Genomic DNA, 24,089 nt, shown 5'->3' with positions numbered 1-24,089 from the left:
ATATGAGATACAAAGTGAAATTTGTGACTCGGTTGAGGAATTTTTGGTAGGGAGGGCGCAACTTGCTATCTTGGATGGAAGTCATCGTCAGGTGTAGACGTACGTTCGGGTGTGCCCCAGGGATTGTGTTGGGACCCTTGCTGATCATGTCGGATATCAATGACCTTTCAGACAATATTGATAGTAACCTCAGACATTTTACAGATGATGGAGGTATCTGTGATGAAATACTGTCTGAAAGAAGCTGCATAAATATTGTCAGATATTGAAAAGATTTCAAAGTGTCGAAAAGATGGCAACTTGCTTTAAATATTCGAAAATGTAAGTCTGTGCACTTCATAAAACGCAAAAAATTAGTATCCTATGACTATAATATTAGTGAGTCATTGTTGGAATAGGTCACTCAATACGTGGGTGTAACAATTTGTAGCGATATGACATGTAATGATCAGATACGCCCACTCGTGTGTAAAGCAAGTGGCAGACTTCGGTTTATTGGTAGAATACTGGGAAAGTGCAATTAATTTACAAAAAATGGTTCAAATGGCTCTGAGCACTATGGGGATTCAACTGCTGAGGTCATTAGTCCCCTAGAACTTAGAACTAGTTATACCTAACTAACCTAAAGACATCACACACATCCATGCCCGAGGCAGGATTTGAACCTGCGACCGTAGCGGTCTCGCGGTTCCAGACTGCAGCGCCTAGAACCGCACGGCCACCTCGGCCGGCTATTTACAAAGAAGACTGCTTAAAAGTAACTCGTGCGTCCGGTTCTAGAACAGTGCTCAAATGTGTGGGACTCGTACCAAATAGGACTAATAGGAGATATTCAACATATACAGAGAAGAGCAGTCACAGGTTTATTTGATCCGTGGGAAAGTGTCACAGAAATACTGAAGAAGCTGAACTGGCAGACTCTTGGAAATAAACTAAAAGCTATCCCGAGAAAGTCTAGTAACAAAGTTTCAAGAAGATGACTCTAGGAATGTACTACAACCTCTACGTATCGCTCACGTACGGATCTTGAGGATAAGATCGGAATAATTACAGCACGCGCAGAGGCTTTCAATCAATCATTTTCCCCGCACCCCATACGTGAATGGAATGGGAAGAAACCCTAATAACTGGTACAACGGGACGCGCCCTCTGCCACGCACTTCACGGTGGCTTTCAGAGTATAGATGTAGATGCAGAAACAGCGTGGATTCCGTGTCCATTGACAAAGAATACGAGACTTTAGCTGGCGTTAGTCCTAACATACTACTGGATGACTGTTTCGTAGAGCCCGAGATAAAGCGTATTAGAAGTGAGAAAGTGTTAGACCAAGCCAGGGAAATTCGAAAGCATGTTTAACTTACCTCTCTGTTGGCTGCAGTTCCTCCAGCCAAGAAAACAAAGGGTGTAATTGGGAATGAAAAGCATAGCACCGCTTGACATTTTCCAAACTCTCGTAAGGTATTTGATAAATGGAATCTCCCTTTGCAGATAAATAACATCCTAAAACTAAGCGGGATTCAAACAACGCATTTTTGTACTATGTATGCGTTCGTAACTTGCTGAGCTTGCAGACTCGTTTAGTACTGTGTCGTAATTACAGCAGCGAGAAATATTGATCAGGCGCTGACGACCCGCAACACGAACATCCTTAATATTTCAGAAACTGTTCATGGTATTGCAAGTACGTTATCTTCAAGTGATGGAAAGGAAATGGGGAAGCATTTTCCAATACTTAGCTCCTTTAAATACAGAAATACTGAAGCAACATTTCTGGACGACAGTGTAGTTTTGGTAATACTATTCGATATGTAGAGATTGGAGCAGAACTCAGTCTTCAGGCCACAAGCGGCCCATCAGGACCATCCGACCGCCGTGTCATCCTCATGAGGATGCGGATAGGAGGGCGTGTGGTCAGCACACCGATCTCCCGGTCGTTATGATGGTTTTCTTTGACCGGAGCCGCTACTATTCGGTCGAGTTTTTGCCATATGTAGAGATTAGTGGTCCAATAATATGGTAGTTACTAATGTTTGCAATGAAACGTAAAGAAAGTGGATGAGACTTTTGTTGTGTAAGAGGCCGTCACCTATCAGAGAGAATTATTTGTTAATTCTTTGATGATTAGAGTGGAGTTCAAAGAAAGGCCCGAAACGTACACAAAATTACAAGCATGTTAAAGGATGAAATACTTCCTCTGTAATCTTGATCATTTCGAGCTCCACAGCTGACTGGCAATAATATTGATCATTAAAGAGAACCGCTACAGCTGTCCTGATACACGTTTATCGTGTAACGACCTGTTTTGTTTGTTAGAACATCATCAAGTTGTCGAGTTGTACCAGTGCCATGATTTAAGAGGTCTTGTTAACGTTACGTAAGACAAATAGACTCTTAAATCATGATATTCGGACAACTCGGCAACTTGAAGATGATCTGACGAAAGAAACCAATCGTGACAACAAATGTTTATTAACACATCCGTGGTGGTTCTTATCATCATTAATACAAATTGCTGTGTAGATTCCTGGATATTTTGATAATCTGGGAGTGCTCCGTAGGCAGACCGCGAGGAAATAGCGATGCGGTGTCAGCCTTCCTTGGCTTTGATTTCTCACATGTTCCGGCTGTTACTGTCAAACCTTTTCACACTTCGACATACGTCACACCAGGTTACTTGTATTTTCAGGTGATATCGAGTGTCAAATAATACAGTAGAACGTCCTGTTGCTAGCAGTTGCTATAAATACACTCATCTCGCGCATAATGACTTGCTGTCGGCCTTTCATTTGCAATCTGTACAAAGAAATATTAGAGCTCTTTGATCTACAGGGTGACAATTATTGAGCTATATGGAAAAAACGTAAATTAGTTACCAACTACGGCGTTCACACACTTCATTCAACATGTAAATGTCACTACAGATATTCGGATTCAGTTTACGACAAGTTCGATATGCCTGCCATCATTGGCGATGATTTGGCGCAGACTAATATCGAAATTCTGTATGACCCGCTGAAGTATCGGGGCATCGCTGCTGTCGATGACCTCCTGAATGGCTGTTTTCAGCTCAGCAATGGTTTTGTAGTTATTGCTGCACACCTTTTTCTTAATATAGTCTGACGAAAAGGACTCGCATGTGTTCAGATCCAGAGAATATGGCGGCCAATCAAGGCCCATGCCATTGGCCTCTGGGTACCCCAACGCCAGTATGCAGTCTCCAAAGTGCTCCTCCAGGACCTCACCCTCCTGCTTCGACGGGGTCGCGCTCTGTCTTGCATGAACCACATCTTGTCGAAATCAGATTCACATTCGACAATGAGGATGTAATCATCTTTCAGAACCTTCACGTACCGTTCGGCAGTTACCGTGCCATCAAGGAATATCGTACCGATTATTCCGTGACTGGGCATTGCACACGATACGGTCACCCGTTGAGAGTGAAGAGATTTCTCGATCGCGAAATACGCATTCTCAGTCCCCCAAATGCGCCAACTTTGCTTATTGATGAACTATCCAAATGGAAGGGTACTTCGTCGCTAAACCAAACCATACTAATTCCCATCATGCCCCACAGCCTAACACATACCATTCAGAAGTTATGACGATTTTATTTCATGCAGTTCACTAATTGTCACCCTGTACATTAATATCTTGTCTGTTCCAGTGCGACACACAAGTCTTGCCTATTGTTTAACGCGTCGCACAACTGTAACCTGCCGTTAAATACAATGAACATTTGCCATATGACGTTAAACAGTGAGTGATGGTACCCAATTTCCTCGCGCTGCTTGTGTGCGCGTGTTGTTTCGTATACTGAGTGTTGTTTTCTGTCTGCCCGCAGAACTCGATCCGGCACAACCTGTCGCTGCACAATCGGTTCATGCGCGTGCAGAACGAGGGCACCGGCAAGTCGAGCTGGTGGATGATCAACCCGGACGCGAAGCCCGGCAAGAGCGCGCGCCGACGCGCCACCTCCATGGAGACCTCCAAGTTCGAGAAGCGACGGGGCCGCGTCAAGAAGAAGGTGCGTGTCCCGCTGTTTCTGTCTGTCTGGCGCCGCTCGCAGTGCTAGAGGCGTGACTGATGGAGGCGCTCAGGATCGCAGGTGTTAACCACGAGCTCTTCACGCGGGAGGGACATTCGACAGTTAGAGAGAGAAACTGATATAGAAATGAAACAGTGTGGAGGAGAAGTTTCGCACTTGCATGGCTTGAGCTTGGCTTCACTGGTATGAGCTGACAACAGCTGACGGATAAAAACTATTTTCAGAATGAAATTTTCACTCTGTAGCAGAGTGTGCCCTGCAGAGTGAAAATCTCATTCTGGAAACGTACCCCAGGCTGTGGCAAAGCCATGTCTCCTCATCATCCTTTCTTCCAGGAGTGTAAGTTCTGGAAGTATCGCAGGAGAGCATCTGTGAAGTTTGGAAGGTAGGAGACGAGGTACTGGCAGAGTTGAAGCTGTGAGGACGGGTCGTGAGTCGTGCTCAGTTGGTAGAGCACTTGCCCGCGAAAGGCAAAGGTGCCGAGTTCGTATCTCGATCTGGCACATAGTTTTAATCTACCAGGAAGTTTCAAAAATTGTTTTGTTTACAACTTCAATATTGCATCGACGATGGCGTATCCGATTGAAATTTCCACGTTACTTGAAAAACGCTTAGTGATCCTTTTTTATGCTTTCTGAAGATGAAAAACCGGCTAAAATCTCTTCTCGAATGATGGTACGCGAAAGTTGCATGAACTACGGGAACTCTTATAACTAAGTAGGATACTTCAAAACCGTCGAACCTCAGTGAGAAACGTCCTGGCCGGCCAGTTGGTGTTCCAGCTCCTTCGCTTGAAACTCGTATTAACGCCATTATTCGTGAGAACCGACGTAATACAGTTGAACGTATTTCAAGAATAGTTGAGAGGTAAGTGTTGGCACAGTTCGTAATGTCATCAGTAACAAGACGAAGTACAGAAAAAAAGTGCAAGGTGCGGAGAGAGACTTAACGCGACACACAGAAAAAGAAGACTAAAAATGCAGAGGCTTCTTAGGATGCTATAAAAGGGAAGGTGACTCTTTCATAAACAAGACTTCAAGGTCTGATGAAACTTGGGTTCATCATTTTGAACCAGTGTCCAAAAGACGAAGCACGGAAAAGAAGCACACAAGCTCAGCTGTCCGAAAGAAATTCCGGACACAAGAGTCGGTGGGAAGAGTTATTTTAAGCGTCTTCTGGGATGCACATTGTGTCGTCTTCCCTAAAAATTTGGAAGATCAGCGTACGACAAACAGTGCCTACTACTCAGACATGCTGATGCGCAGAGTAAAGCCAGCAGTGAGAGAAAAACGTGGAGGATCTCAAAGAAAGGCGCGATGTTGCTGCATCACGATGTTCGCTCTCCCACCGCCCAGCTGACCCAAGAAAACATTGACAAAATGATTTCGGAGACACTATCTGATCCTCCCTACAGGCCAGATTCGGCTCTTTCGGATTTTCATTTTTTCGGTCCACTAGAGGAGGCAGTACGTGGAAAAAAAATTCAGCAACAACCAAGAGGTCAAAGATCGTTGGAACATGCGTGATAATATTGGTTCAAAAATGGCTCTGAGCACTATGGGACTCAGCATCTTAGGTCATCAGTCCCCTAGAACTTAGAACTACTTAAACCTAACTAACCTAAGGACATTACACACATCCATGCCCGAGGCAGGACTCGAACCTGCGACCGTAGCAGTCCCGCGGTTCCGGACTGCACCGCCTAGATAATATTGGTGGGGATTATGTTCAGAAGTAGTGAAAATCTCATTTTCTAAAAATACACGGTTATTTTCTATGCCAGTTTGTCTCTCTAATCACTGAATGTCCCTCGCACTGCGGACGGTTTCGTTGGTTCTAGACTTTCGAAGAGCTGTAAAATACAGCTTCCTGGCTACACTTTTCCAATTCAGTCACATGTGACCTGCTGTGTGATTGGATTGAAGATTTCCGAACAAACAGAACACAGCCTCTGATTCTTAACGGACACAAGTTTTCAGTTGTAAAATTAGCTTCCGGTTTACCCCAAGGGAGTGTTATAAGAGCGTTACTTTTCACAATATATGCAAGACATCGGAAGGAACATGAGGCTTGTTGATGATGATGCTGTTGTATGCAAAGATGACCGCAGCGCTTGGAAATTGTATCGCAATGCAGACACACCTGCAGAGGATCGAAGTGGCAACTGACTCTCACCATAAACAAATGCAACATATTGTTAGTAGACAGACAGAAAGACACTTTACTTTATCATTACACGATGCAGTGACCGCAAGCAGTTACGTCTGCAAAATATTTAGGAGTACACGTAAGGAGCGATTTGAAGTGGACAACCACATAAAAGTAATCGCAGGTAAGACAGAAGCCAGAGGTTCATTGGAAGGGCCCTCAGAAAATGTAGCCCGTCAACAAATGAGGTAGCTACCAAGCCCGAGATCCGACCAATACATGAATATTGCTCATGAGTTTGGGAGCCGTACTAGATAGGAGGTAGAAGAAATACAGAAGATGCAAAACAGATCAGCAGGTTTCGTTACAGGCTTACTTTGTAAACGTGAAGCCAACTGTAGCCAATTCCAGCGGCAAACGGTACGAGAGAGGCCTTCTGCATCTCTGTTTGGTTTACTATTAAAATTCCGAGAGAGTATGTCTCTAGAAACGTCAACCAATATATACTCTACGTATACATCGCGAGAAGACCGTCAAGGTAAAAAGGAGCTCACACATTCGACTAGAACACGAGAGGGAAGCGTCAGTGACACAGTAACTACGCTCCGCCATTGAGCGGACTACAAATGTAGTCGTCCTGTGCCCTGCTGCTAGGGGGGAGGGTGGAGATCTATAATCCTCCAATCCTCCTAAATGGGACGTGTAGGGAAACGGCTAGCTGGCCTAAAGAGATTTTGATTTTCTACAGTGAGTAGTGATTTTCAACATCCGGTAGAAAGAAGTTCTTGATGATAGGAACCAACACAGTCTAGAGAAGGGCTGTTACCGCGAACAGGAACTGGCCAGTGCAAATGCCAACATACTGTTCCCGATTAAGAGTGACTGAAAGGTGTGAATGTTAAATATATCCGTGCAGCGCTTTTGGAGCCCGTGGAATCTCTGAATCAGCCGACGGCCGATAGAGGACTAGGAGGAGATGCGTGTAGGCCACTGCACAGGGCGTAGTTGTGTGTTGCCATTGCCTTGTTCTGTGTTGTATGCTTACTGTTTTAGTACCAGCGGGCGAAAAGCTAGTCGTGTCCGTCCCTGGATCGGTTTGCTCATCTGTCATCATCTGTTGCAAACAGTCTCAGATTTTGTATAGGATTAAGACCGGGTGATTTAGCGGACCAGTACAAGTGCCACAGACTGCTCGAATGTTCGTCAGGAGAGGCATGTGTGCGTGCAGTCCTGTGAACACGGCCATTCTTACATTGATGTGTCCACGGCATACTCGCCAAGAAGCTGTAGAGTTACGGGCAACAGTCGGTCACCGTGAATAGGAAAAACACGCAGAAAGCATGGTCTGCAGTACTCCTTCCACACACTGTGGGTTAAATGCCTCAGTGGGTGTCAATCCAGTGGACCCTTTGTCAGTACAAAAGAGGCAAAATCGTAACTCTTCAAACCACATCATACACCTACAGTCCGTTGCTGTGCAGTTTGGGGGTTCTTTGCCCAATTTAATACGTCGAACTTTATATGCGCACTCGTGAGTAATGTCGTTTTCTGAGGCACAGGACTTCAACTGTCCATTGCCTGAAATTCCTTTAGTAATGTTTGCTTTAAACTGTTTGAGACGAAGCTGCTTTCACTGACAACATAATTCCTGTGTGCGACAAAACTGAGGACGCATGATCCCCTGGTTTCTGCCGGTTAGGATCTTTTTACGAGCACTGTCCTTACGCTGCGAGTGGTACACCAGACACGTTCCACAGTCCGCTTTCGTACGCGAACTAATTGGGCCACTTTCTTCGCGGAGTGACTTACGGCGCGCCCTTAATGGTATCTTCTTTCGGGCTTTCTGTCACGTCTCGACGTCGAGCTGACTTTCTGCGGTGGCTGGGTGCAACCTACTGGCGTTCACACTGCCGGCGATGGTCACGTGACCGCTCGGTACCACTTCTGGGCAACGCCACAGAGCGGCCACTGGCCTGACTAATACGATACTTTACTGTAGACAGCAGCATCATCAGTGCAACACCTACTAGCCCTTTCGACCGACCTCCGATTAGTCGTTTGTATTCTGTGAGACCTCAGTGTTGCAGCGTGAGGCTGGAGCGGCGGCCGGTGTTCGCAGGTGGAGGCGCTGCGGAACGGCCTGGCGGCGGCGGACGCGACGCCCTCGCCCTCCAGCTCGGTGTCGGAGGGCCTCGACCTGTTCCCCGACTCTCCGCTGCACGCCGGCTTCCAGCTGAGCCCCGACTTCCGGCCGCGCGCCTCCAGCAACGCCTCCTCGTGCGGCGGCCGGCTGTCGCCCATCCCCTCCGTGCTCGGCATGGAGCACGAGTGGGGCCCTCAGCCGCCGCAGCAGCAGCCGCCACCCCCGCAGTCGCAGCAGCAGCCGCCCCCGCAACCGCCTCCGCAGTACGGCCTGGAACAGCTGGCGGGCAACCTGGCCGAGAGCATGAAGCTGCACCACGAGACGGCGCAGGCGCAGGGGCAGCCCTTCCTGTACCAGCACGCACCGCCCCCCTACCAGCCGCCGCCCCCACCGCCGCCGCCCTACCTGGGGGCGGCGGCTGCCGGCGCCGGGCCGTACGGCGCGTGCCGCCTGTCGCCGTCGTACGAGCCCGAGTCGCCGCCGGCGCCGCCCCCGCCGCAGCCCGCCCCCCAGCCTAGCGGGCCGTCCACCATGATGGGGCAGCTGATGGGCGCCCTCAACAACTCGACGCTGCTCGACGACCTCAACCTCAACATCGAGACGCTACACGGCGGCTTCGACTGCAACGTCGACGAGGTGATCAAGCACGAGCTCAGCATGGACGGCAGCCTCGACTTCAACTTCAGCCAGCACCACCACCATCACCACCACCAGTCGATGGTGGCGGGCGGCGCCGCGATGTCCGCCTCCGACGCCGTCCACCAGCAGCACACTGCCCCCCAGGGCGCCGCGCCCTACGCCACCGGGCCCTCCTGGGTGCACTAGCAGGGTGAGTACCCCACACTCGTCCGCGTTTCCAGAAGACAATTGCGAGGGAACTAAGAGACGTGCACAAAACACACCACACACATCGTTGAACAGAGCACCTCTCCCAGTTCGTAACTCACTTGTCACGTGTTCAATACGGGCAGCATTTATAACGCCACAAATGTCAACACGTGCGAACAGATCATTGACGTCGCTGACACTATCCCAGGAAGGCGCTAAGGCCACGTACTTTCGAAATATGTTCGTGGGGTTGTCTAAATGCTGGCGTAAACTAATTAGATTTGGCGATACGGACCACATGGTCTGGCGTGCCTGCCTCACTACAGCAACTATGTCAAGGCGAGAATTATGAATCGATACTTCTAGTGATATTCTATCCACTCATCCACATTATTAGACAATATCCCGGATGCCTCGCTAACGGCCTCCAGGGACAGATGAAATTTGATTATCAGTATTTCGCTTAATTTCTGAACGGATTTAACAGTTTAAAACGCCGTCATAACCTATTCACTAAAAGGTAAAATCTTATGTTAAAAGTTTAACAAAGTCATATAACTATTACAGTTACAAACTGCTCGTTCATCTTGAGGCAGCGCAAATACCCGGATTTTATTCATGCGGTGTTTGAGACCAACAGTACTTAACTACATCCAACAAACTTGACAGATAATTTAAAAATCTTTAAGAAACTTTTCTCGATGACATCTCCCACCAGATAATTAAAGGAAAAAAGTTCATTGCTCACTACATTTCTTCTCTTCGTGCATTACAACTGCAGCATCAAGCATGAAGTTTCGAGTTATCACTTCTCTACTACTGCCTCTTTTCTGAACAAATTTTGTGGACGGTATCCACGTGTACAACTCAATGTACCTGCAAAATTACATCGTTGTCCCACCTATAGTTCAGGTAATAAGATTTCATAAACATTGAGATGAGCGTGAAGAGCTAGCTTCTGCTTGATACAGAATGCAAATTATGCACACTACACATATCCACTCTTTGATAATGAGTGCACTTTAGCGACTTCCAACAAATTCTGAGGATAATGTCATACCTTTCGTATGTTACTTCACTCTTACATGCATACCATCAAATGTTTAACACATTATCTCATTTGTGAAGTAATCACATGTTTCAAGCTGTTTTATACGTAGAAATCCGATTCTGTACAGAATCGGAGTTTACTGGTACTTGTTTATTTTATGCATGGCTTGTAGTCTTTGCGCAGTCGTTTTCTGAAACGCGGCGGCCCTTGTGAATGACCCTGTACGTATGTATTCTGCAAAGTCCCTTAAGATGTTCTTCCCTGTTCCGTTCATGAACGGCGCATGCGAATACTAACTTAACTGTCTTCAAGTTCCATATGACGTCTAATGTTTCGGAATTCCGGAGAACAGGAAAAAGATCTCCGCTAATATCCCCAACAAAATGAAACACGTAAGTAAATTTTAGATTAAAATAAACTACTGTTTTTAAAATCACAGAAAATACACAATAGCTAATGTTCGAACGAATAGAACACGTATTTTGGCGTATGCTTTATGAAGCCAATAATATTATTACGTCATTGAGACGTTAGCATCTTATTTTTAACTTTTTTATATTTCGTTTTGTGTCGATCAGTTCCCATAATAAGCTATATACGTTCGTATACTTCCTCTCTTTCGTCGTAATTTCTTCCAACAGTGGAGAATCCACTTTAACAGCTGTAAGTTGCAGCGAATTCAGTCAGTATTCTTCAGCTTGTTTGTAATAATAATGTATAATCCTTACCAACCTGTGTCTTATTAAAACGTACGTTCAGTTTCTTATCTGTACGCTGTCTAGACAGTCTGATCAGATTCGAATTTCGCTATCTGAAAATATTCTTTTACTCAATGATGAAAATGTTCTTAGCGGTCCGGCATTTACTTGTAGATTTCCCAAGTCATGGACATCCATACTAACAGAATTCAATACTGATGACTGTTACAAACTACGACAGCTCGATGCATTCCACTCAGCCTTCAAGACATCATATACTAAACCAAATGTTCGATGGAGGTAAGGCAACCGAGGGTTTTAACAGGACTTGGCAGTAGACTCAAACTGTGCGCAGCTCTGGCTAGTGCTGCCAGTCGTCTCAATTTTTGCGGCATGTCCCGATATTCAGGGGCGCCCGACTTCCGGGCACTGCAGAATACTGTATAATGCGTATTAATACAGGGTACCCTCCGCCATGCAACGTGTGTTGGCTTGCGGAGTACGTATGTTGATATAAACGTAGATTCAATTAAAAATGGTCGAGTACATAAAAATTCCGAAAAGACGTTGTGAAGGTGTCGATGGCGGTAATCGAGAAAATTAAACTTCGCCAGAAGTCGTGATCAGCCGATGGACTAAAGAGGCACGCCTCAGTGCGTGCCCAGACTGTACATCTCGGAAACAGTCAGCCGCATCGCGTCCGTTGTTGTTTTCTTGCCGTTACGCCACTGTTTTCTGAACAGTGCCCTCAAACTGGGTCTGGAAAGAGCAGCTCTGGCCAATTCGGGCTTTGTGTCCTCGAAATCAGAAGTGTCTTAGGGGTTGCACGAACATAAGCGAGCCGCGCGGGATTAGCCGAGCGGTCTAAGGCGTTGCAGACATGGACTGTGCGGCTGTTCCCGGCGGAGGTTCGAGTCCTCCCTCGGGCATGGATGTGTGTGTTTGTCCTTAGGATAAATTAGGTTAAGTAGTGTGTAAGCTTAGGGACTGATGACCTTAGCAGTTAAGTCCCATAAGATTTCACACACATTTGAACATTTTTGAACATAGGCGTCGTGGGATTTTTAGTTTTTAGGTACAACAATGATGATTAAAGGCATCTCTGGAAATAGGTGTAATAGACAGGGCAGTAATAACCTGCCTGCGGAGCACTATGTAACACTGAAACTCTGACACTAGTACATACAACCAAAGGGGAAGCGAAAAGATTTCTCTCGTCGGTTTTCTACAGAGGCTTTCGCAGCGTACAGCGTTGCCTGACATTGGCTGTCTGACTTCCATCAGTTCTTCAGTCGTTGATCTACGTGACAACTAAGCAACAAAGGCATTTTAGATGAATTATGACGAGTTATATAGTTCTATTTAGCTAGATTAAATAGTGTTAGCACTCTGTTCAACAACTCACAACACTTTATGGGGAAAAACCATATTGTTGAAGGAGGTCAGTGAGTGACTTTTCATGCAATTACATTTGTATAACACGCAACAACATTCTGTGATACAATCATAACAGTTTTCGGCCTGCATTTCTATTGGTCGTGGGCGGCTTTTCGTGAACAAAACGCTCATGGCATATGCTGTCAAACTCACTGTAGGCCGAAACCAGTTATCACTGTGTCATAGAATGCGACTGTGTGTCATAATTCACTACACCTCACAGCCTTTGCTTTTATAGCAACTCAGGCAAATAGGACGATACTACGATCCACCGTAGATTTAAGACAATTTGCGAAAATAAACGGGGTAAAGAAACAGTACAAAATATAGAAAAAACAAAATGTTGGAAAAATGATTGAGTGTCGAAAACGAATTCGGTGATTTTCATCAGGAAAAAAGCTATTAAAAATGTATCTATCACTGTTATGTGCATAGCATACAGGTTTCAACCAATGACACTCAAATGCATCATTCATTATGTCACAACATACGGCTTCTTCATATACGTACAGGATTTTACAGTGTACTGATTATTGGATCTGAAGATGATCTGTGAGGGTAGTGGGGGCCGCATACGTCTAATTTTCTTAATTGAACAATTATCCAAAAATTTCTGACGCTGTTATTATCCAGAATCACTGATTATCTAGGACCTGCCAACTGACTAACTTGATGCAGCGTGTAAGTTGTTCACTCTTAGAAACACAACAGCATGCTTCGAAAAGTTTCACTAGAATGAGTCAGCGAATTCTGCATAATAGCAGCAAAGTAGTTTCATTAGCCGCCAGGCAGTATGACAAAAATTGACAAGGACACATGGCGAAAGCTTTAAGTAACGAACCATGTTTATCACCGGTTAAGAAAGATAGTCTTTGTTTAACACAGTTGTAACGCGCAACTATTTTGTCGTTCTTTCTTTGTGTCGGTAGGACGAATTAAGTTAATCTGCAGCGATGATAGAATTGGTAATTGGGAGATTAATCACAGGAAACAAAAAAGAGCTATGTCTTTAGGATATTCTTGTAAGACGAAGTCTCACTCAAACCGTGGTCAGTTTGGAAAACCTACGTGGACGTCTCTCGAAATCTGAAATTATCAGCTGTAAAAAAAGTCGTTATTAAAGATTTTTGTCTTTTTTGGGTTCATATTCACAGATTAAAAATAATATTGCAACAATTTCTTTGAAGTACCCATTTCTATGCGGATGAGTTGATTGTTTTTATACCACTTAGTTATCAGAGGTGCACAACGGTAAACATTTCCTGGAAACAAGTGGAGGGATCTGCGTTGACAAGAGCGGAGCAGCTTCAGGAAGCTGTTAGTACAGACGCAAGCTGCGTGTAGGATGTAGGTCTCTCTGGCGTAGCGCCCCTTTGAGTAGCAATTACCACCGCAAGCGTCCGAAGCCAGCAAACTGCAGTGCCGTGGATGAGGTCTGCCGTCCTTAATTGGTCGCCGCCTCAGCAGGAGGTGCGTGGCTACTGTGAACGATGGTTTCTCTTTCTGGAAAAAGGTGGTGTTTTAAGATAAATATAGTCGATACTAATACAGCAGCAGGACGCCGTGCAGAAAAGTATCGGGAATCTTTGGAGCTGTACTATAAAAATTTGCTTCATTCAGAGGAAGCAACGTATTACTGCAGCATAACCGAAGCTTGTTGCAAAATTACCGTGATTAAACAGAAAACTGGATGCCTTGACATACAGGAAGCTACCGAAAACAGACTTTTTATATATTTGCAGTTTTATACGTGTCATGCCATTCTCTTTGTTCTGTGTTATCGTGTTTTGTATTGGCGTAACCGAACACTGGGGCTATTCTCGTTGTCCTAGACGAGGCTGGTGACGTGGAAACCCTACAAGGGTAGCTGGCAGTTACCGTTGATGGTCCCTCTATGCTACCTGCAAGTTCCTTCGTGGCCAGTGATGTTTCTGGTTTGAAAGGGAAATGCGTTTTGGTTTTCAACGACCTCTCTAAGTAAAGGTCGTTGGAGGCGGAACACCAGTTCAGTTTGACAATAGTGGGGGACGTAAGGACCTTGTCGAAGGAACCATTAGAGTAGTGGCCACCAACTTATTAAGGAAACTACAGAAAATACATATCATAATGGGTCATTGGAGGTTCGAAACTCGGTTCTCCCAAAAAGCAAGATCTCTCACTTCGCTCGTTTTCTGTGATTCATATCTGTCAACTCGTGTCCTGTTCCAGAAAATTCCTATGGAGACAGCGTCCTAATCTCAGACTTTCACACATTTCTTCGAAGATCGGTAGCCCACTCTGGTTCCGCAGAGGTAGGACTAAGTACACAAAGATACAAAAAAAGTCATCTGGCTATGGATACTGAAGATCGACGCTATCGATCAGAGTTAGGACGTGCCTCGCTTTTGATAGGAGTTTCCAAAGAGGGAGTTCAAGCCAGATGTTCTGGAGCCACTGGAGTAACAATTTTGGAGGACAGCGTGTTCAGACAGGCAGACAACGTTTTTAGAAAGGGTCTTATTGTATTCTGTTACACTCCCTTAAACACCTGCAGTCAGTTTCTCGCAAATATTTACAGTGTCAGACAAGACAGTTTTACAGTTTTCTTATCAGTACAGGTAACAGTGACCCTTTTTTTTTTTTTTTACTTTATGGTATGATCTTATGGGACCAAACTGCTGAGGCCAACATTCCCTACCTTACACACTACTTAATCTAACATACGCTAAGGACAACACACACACACACACACACACACACACACACACACACACACACACACACACACACACACACACGCCTGGGGGAGGACTCGAACCTCCCGGGGGGGGGGGGGGGGCTGGCGGAGCCGTACGGACCGTGGCAAGGCGCCTGAGACCGCTCGGCTACCCCGCGTGGCAGTGACCTATTCGATATAACTTTAGAAAACTGTAGGAAACATTTCCACGCTGATACACAGTGCTAAATACGCATCGACAGATACAATTAATAATTGCTACGCAAAACAATGCTGACGTAATAACTGAGTACACATTTGGTCTACTCTGATTTAGATTTTCCATGGTTTTACCCAAGTACATGCAGTTTTTAAAAAGTCTTATCGGCGGATTACGTAGCTACATAATGTAACCATTCGCTTTTTCAGTGTGATACTATTTATTGTACCATCGGCTAGTTTTCGAGTCACTGCTGTTTCATGATAAGATGATCTTATACGAATATCTAAGATGAGCCAACAGTGGCTCTTAAACTAGTCAGTGGTGCAGTAAATCGTACCAAATTCAAACAGTGACTGTCTGGATATTGTACCTACATAATCCGCTAATTTAAATTACAGTGTTAGTTCGCCAGATAAAATGGATGTTATGATTCCATAAGGGTTTCATGTGGCACTAAAGAACAGTGACAGATATGTATTTTATATGAATAAAAGTTCGTCAACATTGTGTATTTCGGTTTTCTAGGTTTTTATTTGCGATACCTATTTCTGAACAAAAGCCGTGAAGATGGATGTTTCACTCTGAAATACGTTATCAGAAACAAAAATCTGGAAACCGAAGTACAGAGGTTAAAAATCTCTTACTCGTTATATAGCGGGTGACCCAGAACTTCACCGACGACATTTCGGAGGCTGTCCAGTGATATCTTCAGAGTATTCTGGTATGAGGGACCCGTGGGTAGTTGCAGAGAAATTACCCCTTCTACCGGTGTTGCACTGCAAATATCTACACAACAGTGAAAATGTCGACGGTATGCACGGAGGGTCTTGTTTGGAAACAAACTTGGCCCATTCACTCACGGTGCTTGCTGCTGACAGCAGTAGGGCCTGCTGTACCCTTGGTTCCCAAGCTAACACTCAGTATCGGGTTTGTTTTTCCGACATAGTTGAACTTTAACAGTCATACACAGCGTAACGATGAAGAGTTGGCCGATATGCACCTCGCTAATATGTTCACGAAACGTAATGGAAAAGTGCCACGACAACGATATGCTCAGCTGTTCCCGCAGCGACGGCAGCCAAGTCACAGTAGCTTTGCATCTGTAAATAGTCGCTCACGAATAACTCCGTCCTTTCGTGTCACTACGCTTTTGGAGGTTGCACATTACAGGCTTTTTGATTGTTGTGAAAATATTTTCACAGAAACAAAGATAATTCTGGGAACAAAGTCGAATGAATCATAATAGCGAGCACATTATTACTGTGTACCGAGCCACAAGGGACCATAGGTCCCTCGTATCAAAATACTCAGAAAAAGTCCCTGAATAATCTCCGAAATTTTATGTTATGGTTCACAATGTACATACAGGGGCTGGATAAACATTATGGAAACGCCGCGGGAAATGCATGATTGGACATAATTGCAGGTGCTAGCCAAGCCTGCAGGTTGTGCTGTTGATGACAGTACGTTGCAAGGGTCAGCCGTGGTCAGAACAGCGATCCCTGCGGTTGTACATTGTGTTGGAACGAAGGCTGTTCGAACACGGGCAAATAGTTGAAGCTCGTATGGGCAGTGCTTCCTTAACCACGGTAACCAAAGCGTTTAATGTTTCAAGAGGCGTCAGTTCGAAGATTTATTCCGCGTACAGAGAAAGCAGAATAACATCATCTGTAAAGTAACAAAGCGGACGAAAGTGTGTGTTGAGTGATCGTGACAGACGGTCATTGAAGAGCATGCTGAGGAAAAATAAGAAAACGGCAGCTGCAAAAGTCACCGCAGAGCTGATTATCACACTTGCGAACCTTACAAGCACCCAAAAAATACGAAGGAACACCATGAGCTGTGCACTGCAGGCCGAGTGTAGAGATACGCGTAACAGGATTTCGTGATGCCGCCGCCACAAAACCTGGACTATGGAGCAATGAAAGGACGTCATTTGGTCGTGTGAGTCTTTTTTCACACTGTTTCCATCTTCTGGCTGAGGTTACGACCCAAGAGTAAAAAGTGGAAGGGGTTCGATTATGATTTGGGCAGCCAAGTTGTGGTATTCCATAGGCTCCATGGTAGCATTACTGCCAAGGATTATGTGACCATTTTGGATGATCATGTCAGGCTAGTGTAAAACATGTATTCTCCAATGGTGATGATGTGTTCTCAGACGGCAAGGGACTTAACATCTGAGGTCATCAGTCCCCTAGACTTAGAACTACTTAAACCTAACTAACCTATGGACATCACACATATCCATGCCCGAGGCAGGATTCGAACCTGCGACCGTAGCGGTCACGCGGTTCCAGACTGTAGCGCCTAGAACCGCTCGGCCACTCCGGCCGGCCGTTGTCTGTATTTTCTTTCTTCGACCAGTGATGCAGCCCCAGTCACAATTTTTCTGTCTTATTCTACATTAACTGCTGGAGAAACTATCGTATTTGAACTTTGTGAAGAAAGAGAACTTCGAACACTTCGCTGGAAAACACTAAAAGAACCGTAACGCTCCACTACGGTAACTCATCATTAGTAGAGAATGCATACTACAGATGATCCTTCGAAACTTAAATTCAGCCTAGTGCTGTCTGCATTAGAGCTCCGCGTTTGGATCGACGTGCAGTGCCAGGTTATACAAGCGAAGGCCCAGGCCGCCATCCGTGCGCGTACTGTCGCTGCCGGGTGTTGAACCGAGCAGCAACAGGTGCCGCGTCCGCCTCCCGGCCAACTCCCGCCGTCTCGCTCCGCCACGCCCACTTCATTATAAACTCTCGGCAAGTCCCCCCAAATTGTCAGGCCTTTACATTTTATATTGAGTTTCCCGCCGTAACAAATCAGATTACCGTCGCGCCCGCTGTCTCCAGACTGGCAGGTCCTCGCCGACACTTACCACTTCTCCATTTTTTCCCCCACAGCCCCGCTCTTTCTTTTCCCTCGCTCTGTCTTCTAGCCTCTGGCCTACCAAGATGTACGAAAGTTTGTTCTTTTGAATGTCGGCAGCGAGTAACGAGGTTAGCGGTCGCCGGTAATGAAGACATTAGCAAGCATAATGGTGGCTGCTACCCGCCTTCTGAAGACGACGAGCTGTCGCCGCAACGCTCCGACGGGTCGAGTGGTCTTCTTCTGCAGAGATAGGGCTCATTAATACTCTGAACTGCCAAAGAAACTGGTATAGCCATACGTATTCAAATACATGATATGTAAACAGACAGAATATGACGCTGCGGTAGACAACGCCTATATAAGACAACAAGTGTCTGACACAGTTGTTAGATCGGTTAATGCTGCTACAAGTTATCAAGATTTAAGTGAGTTTGAAAGTGGTGTTATAGTCGGCGCACATCTCAGATGTAGCGATATAGTGGGGATTTTCCCGTATGACAGTTTCACTAGTGCGTCGTGAATATCAGGAATCCCATAAAACATCAAATCTCCACCATCGCTGCAGCTGGAAAAAGGTCCTGCAAGACCATGACCAATGACGACTAAAGAGAACCTTTCAACTTGACAGAAGTGCAACCCTTCCGCAAATTGCAGCGGATTTCAATTCTGGGCCATGAACAAATGTCAGCGTGCGAACCATTAAACGAAAGATCATCGATACTGGCTTTCGCAGTCGAAGGCCCACTCGTGTACTGTTTATGACAACACGACACCAAGGTTTACGCCTCGCATGGGCCAGTCAGCACCCAAATTGGACTGTGGATGACAGGAAACATCAACATCTACATGACTACTCTGCAATTCACATTTAAGTGCTTGGCAGAGGGTTCATCGAGCCACAATCATACTATCTCTCTACCATTCCACTCCCCAACAGCGCGCGGGAAAAACGAACACCTAAACCTTTCTGTTCGAGCTCTGATTTCTCTTATTTTATTTTGATGATCATACCTACCTATGTAGGTTGGGCTCAACAAAATGTTTTCGCATTCGGAAGAGAAAGTTGGTGACTGAAATTTCGTAAATAGATCTCGCCGCGACGAAAAACGTCTTTGCTTTAATGACTTCCATCCCAACTCGCGTATCATATCTGCCACACTCTCTCTCCTATTACGTGATAATACAAAACGAGCTGCTCTTTTTTTGCACCTTTTCGATGTCCTCCGTCAATCCCACACCGCGCAGCAATGTTCTAACAGAGGACGAACGAGTGTGGCGTAAGCTGTCTCTTTAGTGGACTTGTTGCATCTTCTAAGTGTCCTGCCAATGAAACGCAACCTTTGGCTCGCCTTCCCCACAATATTAGCTATGTGGTCTTTCCAACTGAAGTTGTTCGTAATTTTAACACCCAGGTACTTAGTTGAATTGACAGTCTTGAGAATTGTACTATTTATCGAGTAATCGAGTTCCAACGGATTTCTTTTGGAACTCATGTGGATCACCTCACACTTTTCGTTTTTTAGCGTCAACTGCCACCTGCCACACCATACAGCAATCTTTTCTAAATGGCTTTGCAACTGATACTGGTCTTCGGATGACCTTACTAGACGCTAAATTACAGCATCATCTGCGAACAACAAACATGTTTCCTGGTCGGACGAACCTCGTTTCAAATTGCCTCGAGCGGATGGACGTGTACGGGTATGGAGACAAGCTCACCAATCGAAGGACTGTTCAAGCCGATGGAGGCTCTATAATGATGTGGGGCGTGTGCAGTTGGAGTGATACGGTACCCCTGACACGTCCAGATACGAATCTGACAAGTTACACATATGTAAGAATCATGTCTGATCACCTGTATCCATTCCTGGCCATTGTGCATTCCGACGGACTTGTGGTATTCCAGCAGTGCAATGGGACACCCCACACGTCCAGAATTGCTAAAGAGTGGCTCCAGGAACACTCTTCTGAGTTCAAACACTTCCGCTGGCCACCAAAGTCCCCAGACATGAACATTGTTGAGCATATCTGGATGCCTTGCAACGTGCTGTTCAGAAGAGATCTTCACCCTCCTCGTACTCTTACGGATTTATGGGACTGCTCTGCACGATTCATGGTGTCAATTCCCTCCAGCACTGCTTCAGATGTTAGTCGAGTCCATGTCACGTCGTATCGCGGCACTTCTGCGTGCTCGCGTGGGCACTACACGATATTAGGCAGGTGTATATTTCTTTGACTCTTCAGTGTATATGCGAGCTTCGGTACACCAACTTCTGCACGCACGCATGTGCATTGGCGCGTGAGTCGGAAAGAACCGATTCGAATTGTGGCATGGGAAGAAATTTTTACCGTCAGTATTTCACCACCACCAACGGGAGGAGAATGTAGGCTCGTTAGGGGCGTTAAGCCGGTGCTGTTAGAGAGCAGTAAGCCACACGTAGGCTACTGGGTACACCCTTTACCTCCTTTTCTTATCTGATACATAAATTTAAATCGCGATTGTCACACTTCGCGGATGAAAGGATCATTATGCGCGAAGAAATAAACTTTCCATTTAGGCGGCCGCTTAACCACCCTGAGTCTCCTAGCCAGTGGTGTCATGTATGACTTTACTTTTATTACCATTATTGTATTTCCCAGCAACAGAGTAGATCAAAGTTATCTACAGACCATTATTTTAGCTGGCGATGAGGCGCATATTAAACGCTTGTTACAGTGTTGCACTTCCTTCCGTCCGTCCAACCTTCCGTATTATGGTAGGTTTAAGGCTATTATTAATGGGCTGTCCAAGCGTTTATTAGTACGCGATCGCAAGGCCACGATACCATCTTCATTTATCAGTGTGGCTTCTGTTTTAACTCGACCAACAACTGAGCGAAAATCGACAGTGGACAACTGACAGTATTCTCTGTCGGCTATTTGCTGCTTTAGCAGCGGATTTCGTTCCACATCTCTGAATTTTTCAGTATTAAGGAAAATTTTATTGTATTCTGATTCCTAATAATATCGTTCCATTGTTACATTAAAACTGGCAAGTGTAGTTGGAAAGATGATAAAAGGTTACGTTCATGTGCATAGAATGTCGTTTGTCCTCGGGTGCATTCGTACGTTTGTTAAAGAACAGACGACGTTGCTGTTACTTCCGCTGACAAGGCTGAGTATGACCTGCTGCATTAGCTGAAGGAGAAACTGAAGATTTCGCATTGTGCGCTGTGACCCTTAGAATATTGAGAACACTTGAGCGACTGAAAAAGTATTTGGTGGAAAATAGAGAAGTGATGGACGCTTGGATATGGAAAGGAGAATAATTCTGCTCCTAAGTCAAGAAAACTTGAAATTATTTTCCTAGACCTTCGTATAATAAGGAAACAGAAATCTCGAAACACCTTTAACCTGTTATTGCAGTCACTCAATATCCGTAGTACATTACAACTGTAGTGCGCCAAGAACAATTTCCTGTCACCTTAATACCTTGCTAATGATTAGAAAGATCGTTGAAGGGAGCATAAACAGTACTTATGTGGTGTTTTGGGCATGTGCACTGTGGAAAGTTCTCCCGACGTCGTCTTGAGGCAAGCCATGTTCTCTATTAATCACTTGAGGTCAAGGGTAACCAGGATATTCTGCGTGACGTTCACGTTTTGTAACTTTTTCCAAGGGCTTTCCTGGTGGAGGTATAAATTGGACTGTTTCTTTGTTTTTCTATCGGAACAAACTCTTTCCTTTTCGTCTCGAATGACCCTGAACGTATTCTTTCTTTTAGCTATTAGTGACAACAGAAAGATAGACAAACAAGGCGGCCACTGTTTGTAGCCGATCCATCGGAAAAATCGCACAGAAAATCACAAACGTTTTCAGATTACAGTAGTGATGTTTCATTTCGTACTAAACACAATGCACAGAAATAAGTAACAGTTGTAACAGTTAATACATGAAGATGCAGCAAGACTGACGTGAAGCTTATAAAATAATTTGCTCCACCACCTGTAAGTCATTCTACGTATGGAGAGACTTCAAAAGTATATAAAAAGAACACACAAATGCCGTCAAACTTATATGCCACTCAAAAGTCGCCATCTTCAGGTTTGTCTCTCAGAACTACAAACTGCAGTGTGAAATTTTGAAATGGTTGAACTACGGAACCATATTACTGACGTTCAACAATGAACAATGACAAATACTCACGGTGGTTATATTCCCAAAATGAAGATGGACAATTCAGAGTCCCAGCTTTCGGGAAGTTATTCACGTTAATAGTCAGACCACAGAGTGGGTTGTCATAAGAAAATGAGTACACCCAAAAAGACGCTTGTCAAAATCTTCAAGGCATCACTGGCTCATAGCAGGCCTAGAAAAAGCGGGGGTGGTACAAATAATTAATGGGACACTGCAATCAACGGGGATGAAAAGCCTAAAAATTAACTAATGTCAGGGAAAGTATTATAAGTACACGGGAAATATCATCCAAAAATACTGTAGAATGGAACCGAAACGTCGAGAACGGAAGAAATCTGAAAATAGGTTACCAGATAACACCCCAAAAATATATGGAATTAAAATAGGGGAAGATAAGGAAGTGTGCCACTTTGAATACTGCGAAAAATGGTCAGCCAAATGCTCTGGACTAGCAGATAACATAAATGGACCCATAAAAATGGAAATAGTGTTCCACTTATCAAGGAACACGCACACTAAAAAAATCCTTATCTGTTTAATAGTAAGTTTAGTCTTTACGATGTGGTGGATAATACCAGGTGGTCTTATGTTTCACAATACTTCGCCATAAACACAGCCAAACAGTTGAATATGTTAGAGAAGAAAGAAAGAAGAATAATTCGAAAATTTGAATCTAAAGAATGAAAGTGGGTTTTAGGAACAGAGACTTAATACGGAGATGTGTGAAAAATCGAGAACATAATAAATAGAATTAGAAAGCGAAGGATTGGATTTTTTAGTCTCTTAAAAAGGATGCATAACAAGAGTCTGATAAAGAAGTATTTAAATTCTTTGGCCAAAATCCAAACCACCGAATTTCTTTGTTTATAGAAGCAAAGAAGGGGGGTATATGAGATGGTGGTAACAGACTAACTGTTAGAAACAGACATGAATTCGGGGGAAAGGTACAAAAGCCAAGATTTTTGAGCGGGAAATACAGAAGTAGAGAGGAGCATCGTGTGCAGAAGAAAGAAGAGAACAGCCGAGAGCAAAATGAAGTATTGCTGGGATGCCAAAACAAAAAAGGAAAAGAACATGATGACATAAATCAGGTATTTTAAGTGGCTCCCAGTTGCCCAAAACTGAATAGCTAAAATAATAATAATAATAGTAATAGTGGTAAATTTGTGACAACTTGGATTCAAGTACAGTAAGGAATCGTGATGAAATGAACATTTATTTGTAGATAAATACTGTTAATTTAATTTGTGGTAAGGTCTTATGGGACCAAACGGGTGAGGCCATCGGCCCCTAAGCTTACACACTACTTAATCTAACTTAAACTAACTTACGCTAAGGATGATACCCACACCCACACCCATGCCCGAGGGAGGATTCAAACCTCCGACGGGAGGAGCCGCGCGGACAAGACGCCCGAGACCACGCGGCATATAAATTCTTTGCCGTGTAGCAGTAAAATTATACCTGCGGAGAATAATAAATACTGTATTTGTATTGCTTTTGGAGCATCAGCAAAGAGCAGTTATGGTCCGTGTAGGTGGAATAAGCTTGTGTTGCCTCCCTTCGTACGTGCTGTGTTGCAGACTGATACATTTCTTTCGATATTAGAAGTGATTCGTCAATAAGAGCTCAGGACTATCGTTCGTTACTGTACATTGCGGAATTAAGTTTACTTTTTTTCCTAAGTGGAGCCGCTACTACGACCTTCAACGGCGACTGAAGAATCATCTTGCAAGTGTACGGTGGAAGATGAGGGGAAAAATAACGAGACTCGAAT

At 44.7% G+C, this 24,089-nt stretch overlaps 1 protein-coding gene across 1 annotated transcript in view; it reads left to right on the top strand.

The window, feature by feature from the left end:
* The window catches only part of LOC124619184 (forkhead box protein O), a 671,328-nt gene that overhangs the window by 551,311 nt on the left and 95,928 nt on the right, over positions 1-24,089 (top strand). Inside the window, exons 2-3 of the mRNA XM_047145407.1 lie at positions 3,842-4,024; positions 8,313-9,165. Of these exons, the coding sequence (XP_047001363.1) occupies positions 3,842-4,024; positions 8,313-9,161 (1,032 nt within the window). The 3' untranslated portion in view covers positions 9,162-9,165. The remainder of the gene's footprint in view (positions 1-3,841; positions 4,025-8,312; positions 9,166-24,089) is intronic.

The sequence above is a fragment of the Schistocerca americana genome, chromosome 1 (assembly GCF_021461395.2).
Source record: "Schistocerca americana isolate TAMUIC-IGC-003095 chromosome 1, iqSchAmer2.1, whole genome shotgun sequence".
Classification (NCBI taxonomy): Eukaryota; Metazoa; Arthropoda; class Insecta; order Orthoptera; family Acrididae; genus Schistocerca; species Schistocerca americana.
Note: the sequence above shows the minus strand (reverse complement) of the source record. Positions and strands in the feature narration are given on the sequence as shown.